The 23,757-nt window shown below is 40.1% G+C and overlaps 1 protein-coding gene across 12 annotated transcripts in view; it reads left to right on the top strand.

Moving 5' to 3' along the window:
• Positions 1 to 23,757, top strand: part of raraa (retinoic acid receptor, alpha a) — a 500,456-nt gene that overhangs the window by 393,529 nt on the left and 83,170 nt on the right. For 11 of the 12 annotated variants that reach the window (XR_007958175.1, XM_052038428.1, XM_052038429.1 and 8 more), the window contains one exon: positions 18,368 to 18,516. The exons of the other annotated variant lie outside the window; for it this stretch is intronic. Coding sequence is in view for 10 of the 11 variants with exons in the window: in XM_052038428.1 (XP_051894388.1) it covers positions 18,368 to 18,516 (149 nt within the window). In the remaining variant the exon portion in view is untranslated. The remainder of the gene's footprint in view (positions 1 to 18,367; positions 18,517 to 23,757) is intronic. 12 annotated transcript variants of the gene reach the window in all.

Raw genomic sequence — 23,757 nt, 5'->3', positions numbered from 1 at the left:
TCCCTGTTGCTTGCCTGAAATGAAACAAAAAAAGATAACCTAAAGCTAATTCCCAATACCCAAAGTGCTAGGTCTGGTTCTTTTATACTCAATTCCTTTAGAGCAGTGGTTTTCAACCTTTTTCATACTGCAGCCCCCCAGAACATGTCCTTGTTAGACGGCGGACCCCCAAAGCCCACAAAATCAAACAATCGATAATTCATGCATACAACACTTAAATTACTGCACATAGGCCCTATTGAAATAGTAACTATTTCAGCACCGATAATTACCAGCGGTGTCTTTCAGTGTTCAGTTCAATGTGAAGGTTGTGCCTGTTTTGCACTGCAGAGTTTGTCCAAACGTGGTGGTATGTGCGACAAACATACGCATATGTCATCCTCAATATTCGGTCTTGATCTGTATTTGGTTTTCATGGCAGTGACTGCAGAAAATGCTATTTCGCACAAGTAAGTGGTTGCAAATGGTAAAAGAACACTGACGGCTTTGCCGGACAGCAGTGGATACTCCTGGGAACATACTATCCAGAACGACAACAGTGACATTCGGTTGAACTGCAAGCGCAAACTCCTGTCAGATGACAGTTCAGCCAATTCTTCTTGTTCACGTCCAGTTAAATCAGTAAGCATGCATTCAAACGGATTTCGAATCCAATCAAACATGCTTGTGTCATCGTCACTGAAATACTCATGGAAATAACGTGACAGCTGTTGAATATGGTTCAAAATGGTGCTCGCTATGGCCTCTGTCTTAGTCTCATTCACTGTCAGAAAGTCAGCCAGCAACAGAAACATATCATAGATGTCTTGCTCGCATCTTCCCTTCCAGATACAGAGGTTTTTCTGGAAGGCATTGATTTTGTCATGCGTTTTCAGAACATTTGAGCCAGGTCTTTGCAATGATAGATTTAAGCTGTTCAAAATGTTGAAAATATCCGCAGGATAAGCTAATCTGGCAACCCACATCTCATCTGTCAAGAACTGTGCCAATGATCCGTTATGCTCATTTAGAAAAATGAGCAGTTCATCTCGCAATTCATTTACACGCTGCACAACGCAGCCTCGTGACAGCCATCTGACTTCTGTATGTAGCAACAAATGCTTATGCTCAGCTTCCATTTTACGGCATATGTTTTCAAACAAACGATGATTGAGCAGCCTGGCTTTCATAAAGTTAACGATTTTAATGCACGTGGAAAACACATCCGCAAGATTTTCATCCATATCCTTCGCAGCCAAAGCCTCACGGTGAATCATGCAGTGGGTTGCTGCTACATGTGGAGCTGCTACTTTCACTCATGCGACTAGACCCGACTTCCGTCCCGTCATTGCGACAGCACCATCCGTGCATACTCCAATACGCTGTGTCCACGCCAATGCCGATTGTACAAAAAAAGTGTCAAGCACACGGAAAAGTTCTTCACCGGTTGTATGCCCTTGCAAAACAAAAAGTCTTCCAAAACCTCTCCTTCCCAGCAATATCGAACATAAACCAACAACTGTGCAGCACTGGCAACATCAGTACTTTCATCGAGCTGAATCGCAAATCTGACTTGCTGAAGACGTGCTATCAGCTGGCTCTGTATATCTTCTGCGATATCGCCAGTTCTTCTGCTTACTGTGTTATCAGACAGTAGAATGGCTTTCAGTTTTTGACTGGATTCTTTTCCCAGTACAACTTCGCACATATCTACTGCTGCAGGCCGTATAAGCTCTTCTCCAATTGTGTGAGGCTTTCTGGAACGTGCTATTCGTAACGCTACCAAATATGATGTGCGAAGAGCCTTCTCATTTACAGTGGCGCAGGCTGTCATTTTGCCTTTCTGCTTGAGGTACAGCTCCTATTGCCGCTCAAAATATTCCTTCGGCTTACTGGCAATATCTGGATGCACTGTTGTTAAATGGCGCTTCAATTTCACTGGTTTCATTGTATTGTTGGACAGTGTTTGCAAACACACAACACAGAGAGGTTGGTCCGCATTTGTCCCCACTGCGATGAAGCTATATGAAATGTATTCTGGATCGGACTTGCGTCGTTTTCTCTTTCAGTCACCCTTATCCCCTTCACCATCAGAATCTTCCGGTTTCTGGTCAGCTTTTCTCTTCAGAAATTTCTCCATACTCAGCAATACACGCTAGATAGTTTAATTACTATTACTGATAAACAAAATTATCAAAACTAATCTAAAATTTACACGCTTGCGCACTTTTCGTTTAACAGTGTCGTCACTGTGGTGTAAATGCACAGTAAGTAAGCAATATTATTAAGGCACACCAACAATGTCACTCAGTCTTGCTAACACTACAGTACATAACAGAATAGTAGTGAGTAGTGAACACTACTGACTAGTCTGACTACACAAATTGACTATTAAGCGGCAGCTTACCGGAAGGGAACACTGTCTCTAAGATTGTCACCTATAACAGATAGAATAGATATGGCCGATTTTCTGAACAGTAGAAAACTGGAGAAAGCAAGTAAGCTACGTCTTTGTAACAGGTCGCTTTTCTATTTTTTTCTTGGCTTGCTCGTGGACCACAGGTTGAAAACCTCTGCTTTAGAGTTCATTATTGAACCTGTTGGCAGGATGAAAGATTCAGATATAAAAATGTGTGATCCAAGAGCAGCCTCACCAACACTAGTCTCCAGTAATACAAATTGCAATGGTGTTAATATCTCAGATGTTTTGGTGAACCGAACTTAAGCTTGTTTAGGACTAGCGTCACAATCTTAAAGTTTCTCCCTGCTACCCCAAACTGCTTCACCATCATGCTGTTCTGGATTCTATGTGAACTGGAATTTACGAAAGGGAAAGCAGCATATTCACACTTCTGTGGGATCTTTACCTGTCCTGTGCCTGGGAATGGCATTTTGGTTTCTTTGCCACAATTTGAGGTAATCCACCGAGAGGTTCTTTGATCCACCTGACTTCTGCACACCATTTGTCCAGAGGTCGATCCTACAAACATGAAATGCAACTACAAATGGGGGATTAGTACCTTCAAAAGCTGAAAATGGGTCTCAAACCAATGTTACTGTAATCTGGTGTGATGAACTACCTATCCTGACTGTAAAACTCACTACTAAATTTGTACAGTTTGCTATTTCAAAATGATATGCAGCCATATAATAACGGTTTTAACTTTAGAGTTCACTTCAAAAAAAATCTAAAGAAATCTCAGGTATTCTCAAATGGAAATGAGGAAGAGTCTCAATCCATTGGGTAATGATGTGTTGACAGAGCAGCTGTATTTGCGGAGATTTTAATCAGGAGGGGTAAAGAGATACTATAGATGCAGCCAGTAGATGATGAAAGCTGCTTTTACAACCCTTCTAAATCTCAGAAATCTCCAGTGTGCACCAATCCAACCTTAACACCAGCCAAGCCAGAAGTGGCTGAGTTTGTGTTGTGTATCGATTGTGAAACTCAAAGCCATTGCAAGTCGAGGGTATTGTCTGAGCAGAAGGGATCTTCTTTTCCACAGAATTGCAAACACTGCTGGGATCCACTACAGAAACTGACTGTTAGCCAAAAATACATCTCCCTTTTAGCATGTCTTCCAGCAATTTTATTATTTGATGTACAGCATTCGGTCCAACTAGGGAGCCTGGTGGTCCTAGTATAACATTTAAGTACATCATCATATTTTCACTGTTGCCTGATTGTAGAGTACTTCACACCGTAGACTTTACTGTGCTTGTGTGCCATCTGTATAGTAAGATAACCCCTTTCTGAAGGGACCTCTAAATTACAATTAGAGAGCCCTAAGCCAAAGACTGTAAACTCTTGAGTGGTTCTCTCCAAAATTTGCCTCCAGTCAAACGTAGACCCATGGAGAAATGGCTCAAGAGATGTACATGTTTCAATTTTACTATATTTTTGGCATGTCACAAGGTAGACATTTCCTTGACCATCCCTGCTTGCCCTCAGAAGCTGATGACCTGCCTTGCTTATGGTGCCTTTTCAGGATAATTCAATCTAGAGTTGTAGTCCAGCCAAACTGGATCAGGATGGCATGTTTCTGTCCCCAGTAAACAGTTATGAAAAAGTAGTGTTATACGACAGTCCAACTTTAATTGATACCAACTTCTTATTTCCAGATATTGTTGAACTGAATTGAAATTTTAAAATTCTCTTGTGACCATATTAGAACATAGAACATTACAGCACAGTACAGGCCCCTCGGCCCACAATGTTGTGCCAGCATCTTATCCAGCTCTAATATCTATCTAAACCTTCCGTCCCACATAGCCCTCCATTTCTTTATCATTCATGTGTCTGTCTAAGAGTCTCTTAAATGTCCCTAATGTATCTGCCCCCACAACCTCTGCCGGCAGTGAGTTCCACACACCCACCACTCTCTGGAAAAAAAAACTTACCTCTGACATCCCCCTTGTATCTTCTTCCAATCACCTTAAAATTATGCCCCCTCGTCTTAGCCATATTCTCTGGATTACAAATCTAGTAACATAATCACTACACTACTATGCCTTCCTATGGTGTAGTGAGCCTGATATTGCGGCAGAGTAGTTATTACACATGTCACTGCATTTGTGATCAAATTCTGACAGGTCCAGAAATAACTGGGTCATGATTTAGTTTTCGGCACAAAAAGCCAGGAAAAAACGTGGGACTCCCACCACCGGAATCTCTGCCCTTTACAGGGCTTTGACAATAGGAGTACAACACACAATCAGTCAATGGCATTCTATCCATGTTAAAGTGCCTTGAGCAATCTAGCTTTAATTCTTGTTATCATATAAATAAGAGCTGCTTGCATTCTGATCTTGCTGCTTATCTAGGTAAATTGAACCCTGGTCATTGTCCTAAATAGGGCTGCTGTCCTTTTATCCAGGGACACATTCCATCAATTTGTTGATTTTCTTTCTGATTGTTCATTCTGAAAATGACTTGGAACATGTATCTGCAACAATAGATGGCTGTCAGGAGGAGTTTATAGCCAGTTACCTACATATTACAGCAGCTGATATATCTGGACCTGAAATTGGAAACCAAGTAGACACCACTGTAGATAAATGTGCTTGTCAGTAAATGAAGCAGGATCCTTTCCAGTTGTCTGAAATCTGCATGTTTTAAAGGATCAAAAAGTGAAATCTATTACCATTCCACTATCATCTGTGTCATAACTCTTAATATGTTATTCTGAATTCTTGAATCACATCCCCATTGAGGGACTTGTTACTGGCTTGCTTTCATAGCCTATTGCTAACAGTAGGAAGATAAATTGGACAGCAGCAATTGGATGTCAAAGCAAGCAGCACCCTGTCAATATAAAGGGGATAAACATCGTAACTCCAGTAACACCATGGACTGTTTTTAAAAAAAAATTCAGAAAGCCACAGATTATATATAGAATTTGGCCTCCAAGCTAGAAAGGGCTTGTGATGTGTAAGGTAATGAAATAACTTTGGCTATGGCATCTGTATCTCTTATGTTCAATTACTTCCATACATTCCATGTCTATGTATATTAATACAGATGCTATTTTCAGCAACTTGTAAAATATATATAAAATATGAAGAAAGGTAAATTCACACAGGAAATAATGTGACTATCTAGGAATTCCCATGTGGTTAAGCCAGTATGTTTTATGTACAGGAATTCCTGGTTTAAATCCTTGTACTGTCTAAAGGTTTCAACACAAATGGCCCTCGGAGCAAACAGCTATATCGGTTGAACAGTCCTGTTTGATGCTCAGATGCAGAACATAGATGGCCTTGGTATTACTTCTGTTGTAGTTATAATCTATTTGTAAATATTATATATTATGAATATTATAAATAGGTCAGAATAGTTAAAGAAACTTGGATGCATGGGATCTGTTTAAAAATAGTAAAATAAAAGCAACCTAATCTAATTATTTGGTTACATAACAATACCAGGATATGCAGTTCTTGAAAAACCTATCTGCATATTTTCTGCTGTTAAGAGTTATAGATTTAATTCTGGTAATGTCAACTACAGTTCTGGAAATAACTTCCCAGCTGTTCTTACAGCAGCGATCCCCGTGACTCCAATAGAAATTATTCTTCAAGAAGTCCTTTTCATTTGTTACATGTGTGCCCTGTGAACGAGAAGGTCACGTCTTAATTTTTCAAGTAGAACTTACATGTAATTATAAGATTATAAGAGACTGTTTGATCCAACCAGTCCATATTTATGTTTTAAATGGTGAGGGTTTCAAAGGTGGGTGTCCTTGCACACACATCACTGAAAGTTAACTCGAGTAGAGATGTCTTGTGCTATTATGTAGACCCCTGGTGAGACTGCATCTGGGATATTGCATGCAGGTCTGCTCTCCTTACGGAAGGAAGGCTATGCTTATTACAGAGGAAGTGCAGCAAAGATTCACCAGATTGATATCTGGGGTGAAGGGTTTATCATATGAAGGGAGGCTAAGCAAAATGGGCCCATGCTCTCCTGAGTTTAGAAGACGTAATATCATTGAAACGTACTAAATACTTAACAGTGCTTGACAGGGTAAGTGCAGGAATGTCTAGAACCAGGGATCAGTCTCAAAGCAAGAAGATGGGACATTCAAAACAGAGATGACAAGAAATTTCTTCACCCAGAGGGGAGTGAATCTTTGGAATTCTCCTTGCAGGAGGGTTATGGAGACTCAATTGCAAAGTATAATCAAGGACGAGATGGATATATTTTTAAGGGAACCAGGCTAAATGTGGTTTGTGCAGAAAAGTGATGTAGCAGTAAAAGGTCAGGCATGAGGAGACAAATGGTCTACTCCTGCCTGTTTCTTGTGTTCTTATTTACGCAGTAGACCTAATCCCATATGTCTGTTAAGTTCCTCTACCCCTTCTTTCTACCGCATATCTGACCTGTTCTTCAAATTAGCGTGGTCTGTTTAATCACAAATTGGTAGTATATTCCATTGGTTTGTTATCAATATGTAGAAAGAAACTTCTTTATACTTGCATATCTGCATTCTACACTGTGTGGCGTTACCCAATGATCCCTTTCTCTGCAACATCCTCATAACTGTATGCTGTATGATCCTTATTGCTTCAACAATAATATGGAGCCCAATAATAATGCTTCAACAATAATATGGAGCATGCAGATTCTCCTCTGCATTTCAATTTTTATTTTCTATGCTCATAAAATCTAGCTTAGCATCAGTTTTAATGACATCTACTTGAGTTTTTAATGTATGCAAACACAAACCCCAAATATATCTGCTCTTCATATCAAGCAACCTGTCCCAAAATTATTTTTGTTTACCAAAGTACAATTTCATACTGACAGGCATTGCATTCCATCTGTTGCTCTTTCCCATTTCAGCATCTTATAAATTTTTCTTTCGCTGCTTTCAATGACTCTGGAAAATTATCACTGAGTTTCCTAAATAAGGCACTATCTGAAATGTATAAAAGCCACCTCCTACTATAAAGCATTGATATACAGTTTGAAGTTTCGTATTTATTCTGGTACAGGTCTTGGGTGATTGGGGCTCCAATTGGGACTAATGGTGTCTGAGTGCTGCCATTCCCTTTCTCTATTTATCAGTATGCTGCAGTTTCTTTTGAGGTCATTGGAGACCCAGTGGGAAGCAGTCTGGTGTTTTCCATGTTTCTAGTAAGTATTTTCAGAAGCCCAGGAAAAATATGATCCCGGTTGCTCAGTTTCCCCGGCACCACATGTTGTCAGAGCATCAGGGAAATGTCTGCTGCCGGCTTTCTGAGCAGATCTCTTTAATAAAAAAAACGTTCCACTGAAGAGATTGTACATGCAGCTGTTGTTTCATTACAACAGCTTACACAATTCAAACCCCATGGCAGCTGGCTCCTTAATCTGCCATGGCAAATATGTGTTCAATATTTCACCGACTGCTTTCATATTCTCCATCCAGTCTATTGTTACAGTACGCAGTGACAGTGGTCTGTAAAGCATGTCAATAAAACATTTTATTGGAACCTTGAGTTATTTTAGCCAATGTTGGATAGAAACCTATCTTTAGTCATGCTATTTTATTGCATCATTTGGGATACTTTATTTAAGTTCAGGGCATTTAGTCACAAAGACTTTCTTTTACAAAATTAATTTATCTTCCCTCTCTGTTTCTTATACTGCTATAATAAAATCCCAACAGCATTGCTGACCCCAGTGCCTGTGGTTAATACTCATTACATTGATCCAATGGCCTCTTACATAACTTTAATGTACTGGAAATTTGTTGCACACTGTAATCCGTGAAGCAGCTTTTCAGATTCTAGCGTGAGGATTGCTGGTTAATGCCAAGTTGCAAATTAATATAAACCCATGTACTACAGACACTCCTTATTTGAGTGCAGTTACTACATAACCAGCTGACCAAAAAGGAGAGAGCAAGAAGAATGGAAAATGTTGCTATGGTGGTTTAATATGGATGTTGTCATGATGGTCAAAGAGATGAAAGACCTTCCACTCGTTTGATGTCTCTCACATGATCCACAAAGTTTTACAGCCAGTGCAGTACTCCTGATGTGCAGCCTCTGTAATAACAAAAGCCCATTTTTGCACAGCAAGGCCCAATGAACAGCAACATGATCATAGCCAGATAATCTGTTTTAGTTGGGTTACGTTGACCAAAACATTGGAGAGAACTCACTTGTTCTTCTGCCATGGGATATTTTCACTCTCAGAGGTCAGGTGGACTGGGTTTAAAGGCCTGCACTGCAACACTGCATACCCGGCACCGTGAGTGCAGTGTACGGTGTGATATCAAACGATTCCGACAGGAACTGACGAAGATTTCAGTGAGTGAAGTTTATTGCACATTTTAGTTACTATTAACCTCCATGTAATTTACAATTACTAACACATTTTGTGCCTCAAGATATCCTCCCATCATTGGGCTAAGGGTACTTCTTTTTGAAGAATATGATAATTGGCATCACTCCTCTCTTTGGATTGATTGTAGAATTAAAGAAACAAGACTAGGCCATTCAGCCCCTCAATCTGCCATGCACCGAAATCATCTCCATCCCATTTGTGATACGTTTCTAGTGCTGGAAGCACTCCATTACTTCATTCAAGTGGTCATATTGCAGCTATAAATCTTGGGACTGAGTGTCGTCAGAGTAATTAACTATGGGTACATCACATCTGAACCTAATCCTGCCATTGTCTCATGCCTAAGTGTGTGTATCTCAGTGTGTTGGTCACTACATTGGAATGAGCTGTGGACATTCTCCCTTTCTAACTCAAGGAAGAGGTTATCCCTGCAATCAACCTCGGTGAACTCAGTGCACGTGAGGGGTTAATCCTTGGAGTTACCTGCTTGTAAAGCAGTAACACTTTGGGTGCTGCATTTAATTAGTGATCAACTCTCCTCGATCATTTCCAGCCTTCACTATTAGTCCTGCCACCTTTGCTTTTTTGGGTAAATTCCTGGATCTTCGAACTTGCCCAATAAAGAAACTGTCCAAGTGCAAGGGCAGGAAGAAGAACTGATAACCAAATCAATATGCACTGTTTGGTTCACACACTCTGACAGTCAGAGTATCATTGATGGTTGCCCGGCCTGTAGTCCACACCAGAATTACTCTCAGTCCTAGAGGGGAAATGTGCAAAGCAAGTCACCTAACTGGAATGTCTGGAATCGAGAGGAAGGGAAAACATTAATGCTGGTGTTTAGAAAGTTCAATAGTTTTTGATGGAGAACACCTCTTTGAAATGTGCAAATTTTTGAAGCAAATACATTTTCACTGCTGGTTTTGGACTGGTGTACATTTCTTTTACTGGTGCATGTTTCCTAGCATTCTGCAGTGATAAGCATTCAGAAAAGAACTCTATAGCTCTGCCCCGAGTTTATCACCGCCCTTCCCTCATCTGTTACACACTGATATTTACCAGACATCACGCACAAGTCACGTAGCTCTTAATCCCTACGGGAAGACCACAGCAGCTGGATCCAAAATCCTACTAACAAATTTAGACCGATTATTAATGCCTGACCTGTATCTTCACTAAGTGAACAAGCATTTCTCCTGGGACAACTTCTCAAGAGCATATTCAAAAATTTGACAGTAATGCAATAGTGCTGAGCCAGTAGTAAACTAATAGATGGATTTTTATGATGTCATGTGTTTCAAGGTCATAAGTAACTTTGCATGTTAACCATCTATTTCTCACAGGATAATAACACTGAAGCACAAAAATAAAAAGAACAAAATATTTTTTCCCCATTTCCTTACAGCAATTTAAACGTAGATTGTCAAAGTTGAGTTTATTGTCATATGCACAAGTACATGTATGCACTGAACAAGATTGCTGTAGCTAACCTGGCTTTTTCAAATAATGAATTATGAAAAATATACTTTTTATGGCAGTTGTATTTTCTGACCCTTCATAGTTTTGTTTTTCAATTTTGCACCCCTGCCCTCAGCCACCTCATTATTTAGCCCAGAGAGGAAGTCCTTCGACTGACCAAGATTACAATTCAGTCTTATCTGGCTGTCATCAATTGTCCACACAAGGACGCTTGCAGCCCAGTTTATGAGTTAGCGGTCCCGTGGCAATCCTGCTATCTTTATTTTCATCTCTCACTGCCTTTAGGGTAGTAGGAAAAGTTTGCAATGAACACAGATGAAATCTGAAAGATTCCTTTCGCCAAGCATTGTTACATTTTAATATGTTGGCAGAAAAATGTAGCTTTAAAGGGCATTGTTGAGCTCCAGGGTAGCTTTGTGCTACATGACACAGTTCTATTGCAAAATAAAAATTCCAAGTGTTTTAGCTAAAAGTATTAATTGGGCTACACATAAAATCAATACTATTTTTTTGTCACAGCCTTTTGAATGTGTCAATGCACATTTCTGCACGCTTCCATTACATTATGAGATGCTTAGCTGCACTTGATCTCGTTGTTGTGTGCATTGACCACAGTGTTTGCAGACTCGTGCAAAAGTGAGTAATAATTCTACTGGAAGTCAGCAGCCTGATTTAAGAAAGTTGCAGCTTAACTAGGAATCATTATAATTTTGGAAGGGACAAACTGTAATTTCACTTGGAATCTTGTCCGTGCCACATACATTGCCAGTTTCATGATGCAAACCACAGCTTTAGACTGATGTGGAAAGCCGGATCAATTATTTTCTTGTGCAGTTGATCTCCCGAGCAGACTGAATACATGCAATTCAATAGTTGTTATACAGCTTAACTATAACAGAATCCAAACGTTGAGCTTTTGCAGTGCTGTGCAACATTTGGCCTGTGAGCAGCAAGCTATGCCACTTGCTCCCAAAGGTGGCTTCTGATTGACTAGATCTCACACGGTGCAGGACTCAGCCTAAAATGCAAGCACTACACCCAGTAATACTTTGCTTACTGGCAAAGTCATGTCCCTACCATTAAGCTATTAAAAACATTAACTTTTTTTTAAAGTTAAAAGACCTAAACATTAAAAAAAACTTGATTAAGTATACTTGAATATATTTGAAGTAGCAAATGTTTGTACATTAACTAAGTTAAATGACCTAAATTAACCTCATCCCTTGGAGCAATTCTTGAAATGGAGTGCCATGATCATCAGTGTAACCACTAGGAGACTGGAGGAAGATGGTGCACAGGCAGGATGTCAGCAGCTGGGATGTTCAAGGCTTCCCACATCTGTGTGAGTGACCCTCAGAAATGGTTTAGATTGTATATCTGGGCCTCTCCACATAACAGAAATAGTGCACCACTAAATTAGTGCATCCGAAAATGCCTTGGTTTTTCTGAAGAAACAATGAAGCGTGTCATAAACTCAGGTCCTTGCTAATTTTAACACCCATCCACCATTCTTTGCTCCAAATAGTCTAGGCAGGCACGGTAGCATAGCGGTTAGTGTAACGCTTTACAGCACCAGCGACCTGGGTTCAATTCCCAGCACTGTCTGTAAGGAATTTGTACGTTCTCCCCGTGTCTGCGTGGGTTTCCTCCGGTTGCTTTGGTTTCCTCCCACATTCTAAAGACATACAGGTTAGGAAGTTGTGGGCATGCTATGTTGGCACCGGAAGTGTGGCGACACTTGTGGGCTGCCCCCAGAACACTCTATTGCAAAAGATGCATTTCACTGTGTTTCGATGTATATGTGACTAATAAAGATATCTCATCTCATCTCATCTCTCTAGCCATACCTCTCCTCTCTCAATGATGTTGACATCTTGCTGAGCTATGGCTCCATGGTCCAGTTGTCCCAGTGACTTTTATTCCTGGATGAATCTTGGCATGAATTATCACTAGGTTCTTTAACTGTGGTGTAGAGTGGAGTGTTTTCGAGGCTGGTTGTGGCCTCATCCAATACCCACCCCTGTAGATTGCCAACAATTGCCGGTGAATAGTGATCCAATACAGGAAGTTTGGCTGATATCTCTCCTCTGCAATGGAGGGAGTGCATTTTCCAGAGAGATTTCTGGGATGGTGGATTTCTTGCATGGGGAGAGATTAAGCAGATTGGACATATACTCCCTCGAGAAGAATGAGAAGTGACCTTATTAAAATGTACAATATTTTCTCCAAGGTGGATGTGAAGTTGACAATTCCCCCAGCTGGAACCAATGATCACAGTCTGAAAGTAAGGGGTTGGAAATTAAGGAGATGAGAAGAAAGGTCTTCACGCTTAGGGTAGAGAATCTTTGAAATTCTCTACCTGAGAGGGCTGGTGGATGCTCAGTCATTTAGTACATTCAGAATAGAGATCAATTGATGCAACACACACAAAATGCTGGAGGAACTCGGCAAGTCAGGCAACATCTATGAAGGGAAATAAACAGTCAATGTTTCGGGTTGAGACCCTTCATCGGGACTCCCTGACCCGAAAGCTTGACTGTTTATTTCCCTCCATAGATGCTGCCTGACCTGCTGAGTTCCTCCAGCATTTTGTGTGTGTTGCTCCAGATTCCAGCATCTGCAGAATCTCTTGGGTCTCAGAGATCAATTGATTTAAGGTTTTAAGAGAATCAAGAGATATAGTGAAGTTGGCATTGAAAGAAAAGATCAGCCACGATCTTTTGAAAGGTGGAGCAGAGACTCGGGACTGAATGGCCTACTGTTGCTTCTATTTCTTACGTTCTAGACCCACACCCACTTGGTTCCCTTGCAGTGTCTATTGGAGATCAAATACTCAGACCCTTGGCTCAGAGACAGGAACAATTTCTGATGAAGGGACCTGAAACATTAACTGTTTCCCTTACCACTCATTCTTGTTTGTGACCCACTAAGTGTTTAGTATTTTCCATTTTTATTTCAGACTTCCAGCATCTGCAGCTTTTTTTGATCTTCATTTAATTGTCAAAGGTTATTTATCTGAATGAAGGGAGTGTACCGTGGAATTTTGTGAAGATCAGTACTAGGACCACTGCTTTTCCGAATATATTACTAATAACTTGGACTTGGGTGTACAGGGCTCAATATGCCAAATGAAATTCAGTGGGGAAAAAAAGCACAAGAATGCAAAGTTTGGTAAGAAGATTGTTGTGAAGCAAACTAGAGGGCACAGTTCTAAAAATGGCTGCAAGAACAGAGACCCTGGAAGTATATGAACATAGATGATTAAATTTCTGAGCTGGCTCAAAAAGCATTAAGGATATTTATTTATAAATAGAGACATGGAGTATAAGAGCAAGGAAGTATGAAACATTGAATCAGCAACAGCTAGAATATTGAGACCAGTTCTGGATACCACATTTTAGCGCAGATTCTAAGACTTTAGAGAGAGTATAGAAGAGATTTACCTCTTCTTTAGTTACATGGATAGGCTTCAGAAGCTGGGGTGGTTCTCCTTGGAACAGAGGAGGTTTGAAGGAAGATCTGATGATGGTGTTTAAAATAATTGGGTTCTGGATAGAGTAGGTAGAGAGGAACTATTACCATTGACAGAGGGGCCAAGAACTGAAGCACGTGGAATGAAAGTGATATAAAAGGAATTCTTTTATGCAACAGATGTTTAGGATCTGGAATGCACTGCTAGGAGTTGAAATGGAAGATGACATGATTGTAGCTTTCAAAAGGGAGTTAGTTGGTTAAGTACTTGAAAAGCAAAAAAAAATTGCATGGCTATGGAGAGAAAGTGGGGCAGTGGGACTCGATGGCTTACAACTGCATAGAACCAGTATGGCTCGATGAGCTGAATGGCTTTGCTGCTGTAACCTCTGAGATTCTGTGATCAGGGTTAAGTCTTGGGCATTCCTGCTGGCTTATCTCCTTGCTGAATAAACTCATTGAGCCATCAAGGAGCCCATGTTCTGGATTTTCAAATGCCTGAGCCAATCTTCGGTATCCTGATATGTGAAGGATAAGCTTCATTAGTCAAATGCTGTGCAATCAAGCTCTTGGAGAACAGAGGCTTGTTGCTTGATGAAAAGCTAAATTTACAACACACACTGCACTATTGAAATTTTTGTTCCCTCATATCATCTTGCAAAAAAAGAGCAAATTTGATTTAATAATGAAAGTCAAACCAGATCCTGATCAAGCTTCAGTTGGTGAGTTATTTATGGTTTCTGTTTATTTGTTTGTCTGAGAATTTCTGAAGCTACTGTTTGCAGAAATTTTATGTCCCCTGGCACCTTTGCTCTGGTAGATAACTTCAAATATTTCTGCTGGCATTAAAAAAAAATGTGAAGCTAAAAATATAAAAGCAGGAGTGACCCACTTTATCTGACCTGTGGAAGGCTTTGCCCAGTATTTATTTACATTATAATTTATTGTTGCTGATAATACCTGATTTGCTGAGTATTTCCAGCAATTTTATTTAGGTTTAGTTTTATGGGTTTTTTCTAGTCCAGTTACATTGACAGCGATGAATGATGAATTGACATTGACAATGAAATGATATTTTTAAACTTAACAGGGTTTTGTAAAAGATTTGCAATACAGAAGCCACAAGCCATGCGTATCAGTGGAGATACCTGGTCAACGTTGAGTTATTTAATATAGGTTGACACAGCTTTGGGGCCATGTTATCTTGCCTCAGCAGCTCTGGACTTGGGAAACGGTAAAAAAAAATCAGCTTTATCTGCTATGCTGTCTGGTGATCTCAATGAAAGTGTTGGGTAATGATAGGATCTGCTTTGACTGCTAAACTCTGAACAGGTGAATAACCTTTTGAATCTCACTTTATTGGCTTACACTTGAAAATTAACCATATGGACAATGTACCAGATGACATGGGGCAAATTGAAGTAGAGGCAGAGGAAAAACATCTGCAGTTTTAAATCAATCTATGTGTCTGAGCCTTTATCACATTGAAAGGAATTGGAATTTCAATCGGTGCTTGGGTGGAATTGTGGCTTTATTGGTAGATCAGTTCACTGCATGCAGTTTCATGTTTTCTGAGCAGTTTTGTGTAACGCTGTGACACCCAGATTAAAATAGCACAGGCAAAAGCCGATTGTAAATGACAAGCTGTTGAAACTTCATCTTAATCAGTTATGTCTATGTATTGTGGACTGTGGTTCTCAAGGCTGCAATTTCGACTGTAGAGCTTCTCAATTTTTCCCCCCTACACTTACACAGAAAGATTTATTCTTTTGTCCACTCCCACCAACTCCCCCCTGCTCTCTGCCCATCCTCTACCAGAGTTATGAATAGTGAATATAAAATATTTGTATCGTTGTACCCTCTTCTAACTCCACCGTGACCCTCAAGGAGGGTCGGCCTTCTGTCCCTTATATAAAAAAGGGGTCATTTCTCTTTGGGTGCTAGTGCTAAGTGCGCTTGTCAGCTGCCATATATATTCATCCCCACAAATTGGGTTTCACCGTGAACCCAAGTGTACGGAGGTGAATATAACAAATGAGCAAAGCTCAAGTGCACATTTATTACTGGCAATCACAGACAAATTTGTTTTTGTATCATCATTTTTACAATCTCGGGCTGTCCAACAGCTAATGAAGTATTTTTGAAGTGAATTTATGTTTTAATATAAGGAAACTAGGCAGACAATTTGCAACAGCGGTGAGATGTTAAATCTTTTCTGTTGTTGTTCTGGCTGGAGAATAAAGTTGACCAGATTACTCAAACAAAAATCAACTGCTCTGCTTTTAATACACATCACTGGACCTTTTGCAGGTCAGTTTAATGTTATTTCTTAAAGATTTGCCAGCTCAGACAGTGACACACATCCACCAGTCCTGCCTTGACTGTTGTTGGAGGCAAGAAAATACCATTGCTTTCTGATTCAGAGGTGAGATCACTACCAGTCCATGAAGTCTGGCACTAGTTTGTGTAAATGCTGAGGATTATTTTGCTTTGCCGTTAATGGAAAATTGTATATGTAGTCTTTGTACGTTCTCCCCGTGTCTGCGTGTGTTTCCTCCGGGTGCTCCGGTTTCCTCCCACATTCCAAAAAGAGATACGGGTTAGGAAGTTGTGGGCATGCTATGTTGGCACTGGAAGTGTGGCGACACTTGCGGGCTGTCCGCAGAATACTCTACGCAAAAGGATGCATTTCACTGTGTGTTTCGATGTACATGTGACTAATAAAGAAATCTTATCTTAAGGAGTTTAGGATTGTGTTGTAATATTAGTGGATAAAGAAGATATACTCCTAGTTATTTCATTCATTGTTTCTCTTTGGCTGATAGTCTCTTCCAAGACAGCAAGCATTTTTGGAGGATGTTGTGATACTTTCCATCAGTATTTTGTTCTTCGTCTCTAAGTCATGGGTTGCAAAATGCTTGTGAATGTTGCCCTGTACATTTTTTTCTAATGTTTCTTCCCGCATTAGAAGAATGTGCTATAACAGCTCTAGCCTATCCTCCCATGGTAATTTTAGATGACTAAATTTTCCTATGATTCTATCGTCTGCCAATTGCTTTAAAGACTATAATCAAAAACAATTGAGGCAAGAGATTCTAAGAAGGTTATGTTGACTGATAACTAGAAAATGAGAGCCACAAGATATTAATTGGAGCCTGTAGTGCGGGCATTTACAGACTTCATACAAATGTGTATTTCTATCCTTGTATCACATTTTACTCAAGTATGTTTTCCTACAAAAGGGGCCTTACCGTTTGGTGTATTTAACATGGAAGGTTGCAAGACAGAAAGGGCTTATAGAAATGGGGTGCTAAGATCATGGAGGATTTGAGCAAAAGGATGCAGACTTAAAGTTTCAGGTGTTGGTTGACCACTGCCATGCCATCAGTAGTTACTGGTTTATTCTTCTCCATGTTTATGAACAATGGTGTAATATTTTCAACTTTCCTTAACTCCAGCACCGCTCCCACATAAGAAAAATTGACAGATTGTCCTTTACCTGCTTGTAGCCTTGCATCTTCCAGATGAGGTGGTGCCAGAGAGAGCAACCAGCAAAAGAGCCAGACAAGGAAACTTTCATGGTTGCTTGGCTTGGTGGACAAAGTGGGGGAAGGATGTGGCTGTGGAATGGATCATCTTAATTCTATTGAGCTTCTTGCATATGTTGTCCAGATGTGAGGGTCCAGGGAGAGGAGACCATTGTTAATGCAGAACTGCAGCAGATGAGACTGGCAAGGTGTTTGTATTCACACTTCCGGATGATCTAAAGATATTGGGTAGTTTTGATGGGATAGCAGGACTCGTTTGCTCTTGACATTCGGCCAGATATGGCAATGAATGGCTAAACTAATTGGGCACCATAAACATTAAGGTGAAAATGGGGGCCTTATTTGCAGACACGGTAAGAATCAAGGGACAAGCGCAGCCAAGGCAGAGATGGGGGAATCATTAAATAAGGTGACAGCCGGAGAGGAATTGTGCCGTTTAATGGTAATATAATTACTGATCTCTTTGGAATAAAAAGAGTAATAAAACCGTAAGTTGCAACCTATAAGAGAAAGCATTTGTGTGAGGCTGCTTTAAAAGATGTAGAGAAGACATACACAACATATTGAAAATAGAGTGTGCTTATTCTTTCTTTACTGTTGTGAAAAGTAAGATAAAATTGAAATTGTGGAGGAAGTAAAATTAAGCTGCAAAAAACATTAAAACTTGATCCGTACGTTGCACACAATGATGTTTGCAAACATTCATTTAATGTTTTTAAGATGGAAATTAAATGAGGACTGGGGAAGGACTACAACATTTAATCCAATTCCCAATCCGTTCTCCCTTTGAGTACAGTTCTCTACAAGGACTTCCATTATCTCTAAATATACCAAATTGTGTCAGTTCAGTGTCTAACAGTCACCTTCCACATACCATTGTTCTGTAGATTACTGAGTCAAAGAGAGTCTAAATTTGCCTTCTGACTTCTGTTCCCCTTTTCTGCTGTCATTGAAGTTCATATGAATTGAGTGCAGTGAAAACTTTGAATTTATTGAATACCGTTTTTAACTTTAAAATCAGACTCATTTTATATATAAAAAAAATTTTGTCTTTCAGCCATAGAAACGCAGAGTACTAGCTCAGAGGAGATTGTGCCCAGTCCACCTTCCCCACCCCCTCCTCCACGTGTATACAAACCCTGCTTCGTCTGCCAAGACAAGTCATCAGGTTACCACTATGGAGTCAGCGCTTGTGAAGGATGCAAGGTATGAGATAGACTTAAGGTATTTTTACTTTGCTATGCTAGTTTCAAGGAATGGTGCTAAATGTGGTGCCACCTGTTCCTGTAACTCGCTGTTTATTTTCCCAACCTGTGCCATTTCCACGAAGACTGCAGCCAGAACAGGCAGAAGTGAGTCTTGAAACATAGAAAATAAGGGCTGCCTGTCACAATGAAAAGAAAGGGAATTGTCTTATTTATCTAAAGTGTGCTTGATGTCAAAAATCTAGTGTTTTCCACCAGCAGCATTTTTAAATCACAATATGACTGCCTCAAAAAATACTACCACAACACTTAAGTATCACCAACTGTACTACTGTTCCAAAAAAACAAACGCATACCTGACAGAAGCATAAAATTCAACCCCACCTTCATATTGGCTTCATAAGTATGCTTTCAGCGATGGCACCGTGGTTAAGTTACCAGAGTAGTAACCTGATGCTAGTTCAAATCCCATCTTGGTAGCTGTTGAATTTAAATTCAGTTAAAAAAAAGAATCTGGAATGTTTCAAAAATATCTCAACAGTGATGACCTCAATATTACTAGATTGCCATAAAAATCCACAGGTTCACCGTCATCCTTCAGGGGAGCCAATAGGTATCAAGGGGAAAACGCTCCATTAGCTGGAGTCTTACTTCAAAGAAAATGGTTGTGAAAATCCCAGTCCCAGGGCAATGCTGCAGGAAATACTTGGCAAAACCCTCGTCCTAACCATATTGAGCTGCATCACTTATGGCCTTCCTTACATCATGCAATCAGAAGTGGGAATGTTTTCTGATGATTGCACAATGTTCAATTACACTTGCAGCTCCACAGCAACTGAAGTAGCCAGGGCCTGAATGCAACCGAACAAAGACAACGTTCAGCCATAAGGTGCTTAGTAGCAAGTAGGATTTGTGCCACAAATATCCCAAGCAGTGACTGCTTCAAACAGAGGGTTTAACCATATGCACTTGATATTCGATAACATTGCCATGGCAGAGACCCATCATCAGCATTCTGGGGGTTCATCACTGACTGAAAGTCAACTAAAACATTATGGCCACAAGAGTAGTTCAGAGTCTGGGTATCCTGTGGTGAGTGACTCAGCTCTTGACACCTTAAAGCTGTTCCACGAGGCACAGGTCTGGAATGTGATGAAATTCTCTTCACTTTCCAACAACACTCAAGAAATTCAACATCATCCAGGACAAATGAGGTTGATTAGTGCCCAAGCATCCATTTCTTCTAGCTCTGGCAACTTCTGCACCACCAAACCACTGTTATTTGTATAGACAGCATCTACCACTAAGAAGATTATGGGCAGCACCACTTGCATTTTCTCCTCCATGTTGTACACCATCCTGATTTGGAAATATATTGCCATTCCTTTGTCTAAGTCCTTGTCTAAATCCTGGTGTTCCTTACCCAGTAATCTTCTGGGAGCACCTTTACCAGCAGGACGTTCGCAGTTGAAGCAGGTGGCACCTCACCACCTTCTCGAGGTCAGTTAGGGATGGGTAATAAATGCTGGCCGTGACAACCATGCATGCCTCCCAAAAAATGAATAAATTAAAATCAATATAACCTAACCTTTGACCACCACCCTCCATGGGCAATAGAAACTTGCAAATCCCCAATTGTGTTGACCGCAATCATTTGCCCTTTACTGATTATTGTCTCTGGCAACTTCAACATTAAATTCTTTGGATTCTTTTAATTAATATGTTTCCAGAAAAATTAACTGTATCACTTATAGACAGCCACCACAGAAAGATAAAGCTTTTGAAAAGTAATTTTTTGACTTTAGTGACCAACAGTCCAAAGTCCTAAAGATCCTGAAACAATGAGCAGTTTTGACAGAGGAGAGCAAGATGACCTGGATCTACCAGGGACATATTGTGTGCCAGAGAGGTCCTGATGGTTTTTGTAATAACCCTTTCTGTGCTTCTGCACTGGTTCTACTCTTCTAATTACTTTACATCATTTTTTTTCCATTGTGAAGTCCAATTTGGTTCACAGCAAAAGGACAATTGCATTTCAAATAGAATCATATATTCTGAAACTGCTTTGAACATGGTTAATGTACAGAAAATAATAATGATACTGCTACTTGTAAATGTTGCAAGTACTGTTGTAAAAGATCAGTTCTGGGACTGCAGTCTACCTATTTCAGTGCAGACTAACACTTCAAGAGTGAAATGTTATTTTTATACACATGCCAATTTTGTCATTGTCTGGTTGGCTCCGCAAATAGTGTTCTTAATTGTAAATTGAATCAAAGGTTCTGGGTTCAAATCCCACTCTAGCAATTGGCCAGACAAGACAGGCTGACACCGGTGCAGAAGTGAGGGAGAGTGATACTGCTGGAGAAATCACCCCCGAGATATGGGGTTGCCTTGCCTGACTCTTCAGGTGGATATTTAAGAACAAATCAGAATCAGGTTTATTATCACTGACATACATTGTGAAATTTGTTGCTTTGCGGCAGCAGTACAGTGCAAGACATAAAGATTACTATAAGTTACAAAAATAAATAAATAGTGCAAAAGAGGAATAACGAGGTAGTGTTCATGGATCGTTCAGAAATCTGATGGCAGAGAGGAAGAAGCTGTTCCTAAAACATTGAGTGTGGTTCTTCAGGCTCCTGTACCTCCTCCCCGATGGTAGTAACGTGAAGAGGGCATGTCCCGCATGGTGAGCGTTCTTAATGATGGATGCCGCCTTCTTGAGGCACCACCTCTTGAAGATGAGATTGTTATTCTACCCAACATTCTTTCCACAACTAAAAATAGATTAGCTTTGGCTATTTGTGGAACTTTACCATATGCAAAATGACTGCCATGTATGCGTATAAAGCAATGAAGTATAACCTCAGTAATTTTTTGTACATGACGTGATTGAGGTTTAATGCAGTATGGTGCAACATCAAGTTCTATGTTTTGCAACATTTGAAAGAAAACTTGCTTGTCTGTCAAGGACCAACTTTTTATTTGATTTATTTGCCAGGAGAAGCTTTCAGTCCCTTCCTTTTGAGACAAAGGATTAATATATTCATGCCTCTTGGCACATGCTCCAAGATGAGTGTGGAGAAAGTAAAGTTCTTTGGCAAAAGACTTGAGAAGAGCAACCTGATCATTTTAATCAGCCTGTAGAAGGATTATTTTGGTGGGTTTGCAAAACTGCAGCAACATGTTTTGTTGAATGAAAAAGTAAAAAAAAAGATTCTTTTCGGTGACTTAATCTCTTGTGGAGCTGAAAGGGAGACATTCCTTTGGCTTATAGAGTCTTTCAGTGATTTTCTTTGGGGCAAAATTGCTTTTAAACTGCAATTGGCGGACTTACAAACACCAAAAGTTCTTGGCAAGCGGCTCAACAACAATGTGGTTTGAGTGGAAGAGCAAAGACCTTCCAAAACATTAAATAAGTTCTTGAATTAATTTTGAATTTTTGATCTGAAATGTGCCAAATGATGCAGTTACTTAAGGAGTGGAGTGAAATGTGTGACTGAAAAGGGTTTCAAAACAAGAATGTTAAGAAGTTATTTGTGTTTTCCTAAGTAATCTGACATGACTTCAGAGTCTAATTTATCTGAGTTTCAATGCTGGCACATTTCACAAACAATGCTGCCAAAATGTTTGAGCAAAAGTTATGTAGTTGAAAACTGTTGGAGACTTATGTATGTTGGACACATTTAACAATTTATACCAGTCTACACATTCAAGTATTAACTTTATGCTTTATAATCTTAACTAGTTTATGGTAAAATTTATGACAAGCTTCCAGTGTTTATAGGATAGGATTCTATTTTATTCACTCTGTTTTGTTAACCCACCTGGTACACTAATGTCCCTCAGAGGAACAAATCTACCATCCTTACCCAGTCTTGCATATGTGACTCCAGACCCATCATTGGAGTTGACTCTTAACTATCTTCTGAAATTGCCTGTCAACCCATCAGTTCAAGGGTTCTTGGAGATGAACAATAAATCGTGGCTTTACTAGTGATGTACTTATGCCATTAGTTGTTTAAAGAAAGATTGATTAGTTATATTTAGCAGGTTTGTGTTCCCCCAATGGTTTAACAAAGGTACTATTTCAATACCAGAGAGCATGCATTTAAGGTGAGAGGGGGTAGGTTCAGAATAGACGTGGGGGGTACGTTTTTTACTCAGAGTGGTGGATGTTTGGAATGCATTGCCTGATAGGGTGGTGGAAGCAATTTCATTGGGGGCTTTTAAGAGGAGCTTGGATGGGCACATGAAGGAGAGGAAAATAGGGGGATATGGGCATTCTGTAGGTAGGAGGGAATAGCTATGTTGGCACAACATTGTGGGCCGAAGGGCCTGTTCTGTGCTGTACTGTACTGTTCGATGTTCTATGTTATATCATATCTTCCAAACAGAAGTGGGTACAGGCCGAGTCTGTTTCATGTCCTCTCGTACAACAAATCTGCCATTCCAGGGGAAAAAAAGTCAGGTGAATCTTTGCTACATTCCCTCTATTGCAAGCTTTCCTAGGTAGGCATATTGCAAATGTGGTGTCATGAGGGCTCTATATAATTGGAGGAAGCCTCTTCTCATCTTTTGTACTGAAAAGGACCCTACCCTTCCCTGTCAAACACTTCTACTGTAGTTGATTGTGCTTTCTCACTTCCCTTGTCCTCCCATTGGTGGCCCTCGCCCTCTTAGCCCAATGTTCTTGAACTATATCCCTTAAATTATTAGTCTCTCCACTTCCCTCTCAAGGAGATGTTTAAAAGTATTTTGTTATTAAACCATATCAGTTTTTGTCTTGTTTCCACTCCTGTGAAGCATATTGGAATATTTTGGTAGGTTAAATGTTCTGTGTAAATGCTAGTTACTATTTTTGCCCTCTTAGGAGAGGCTACAGGCCTAGGACATGCTATTGGATCAGGCCAGTACCCTCTCTTACTTTTGAATAACTAAAAATTCTGTTTATGCTCGGTGGTAATGCATTGTCCTGGAGGGCTACCACAGAGCATGTCCAAACTAATGGTCACGAAACACATCAGCATCTTTCTTGCTTGACATCCCATTTCAGAGCCACTAAAGTCAGGTTATTTCTGGTCAACCTGGAAGGTCAGTAGCATCGGACCCTTGACAATGGCCAACTCGATCATTAAAATGAAGCCTGCTGTAAACAATATAAAGCTGCACAATTATGGGCAGGCACGTTAGCGTAACACTTTACAGTGCCAGTGACCCGGGTTCAAATCCGGCCACT

This window comes from Pristis pectinata, chromosome 25 (assembly GCF_009764475.1).
Source record: "Pristis pectinata isolate sPriPec2 chromosome 25, sPriPec2.1.pri, whole genome shotgun sequence".
Taxonomy (NCBI): Eukaryota; Metazoa; Chordata; class Chondrichthyes; order Rhinopristiformes; family Pristidae; genus Pristis; species Pristis pectinata.
This window is presented reverse-complemented; position numbering and strand designations above follow the sequence as displayed.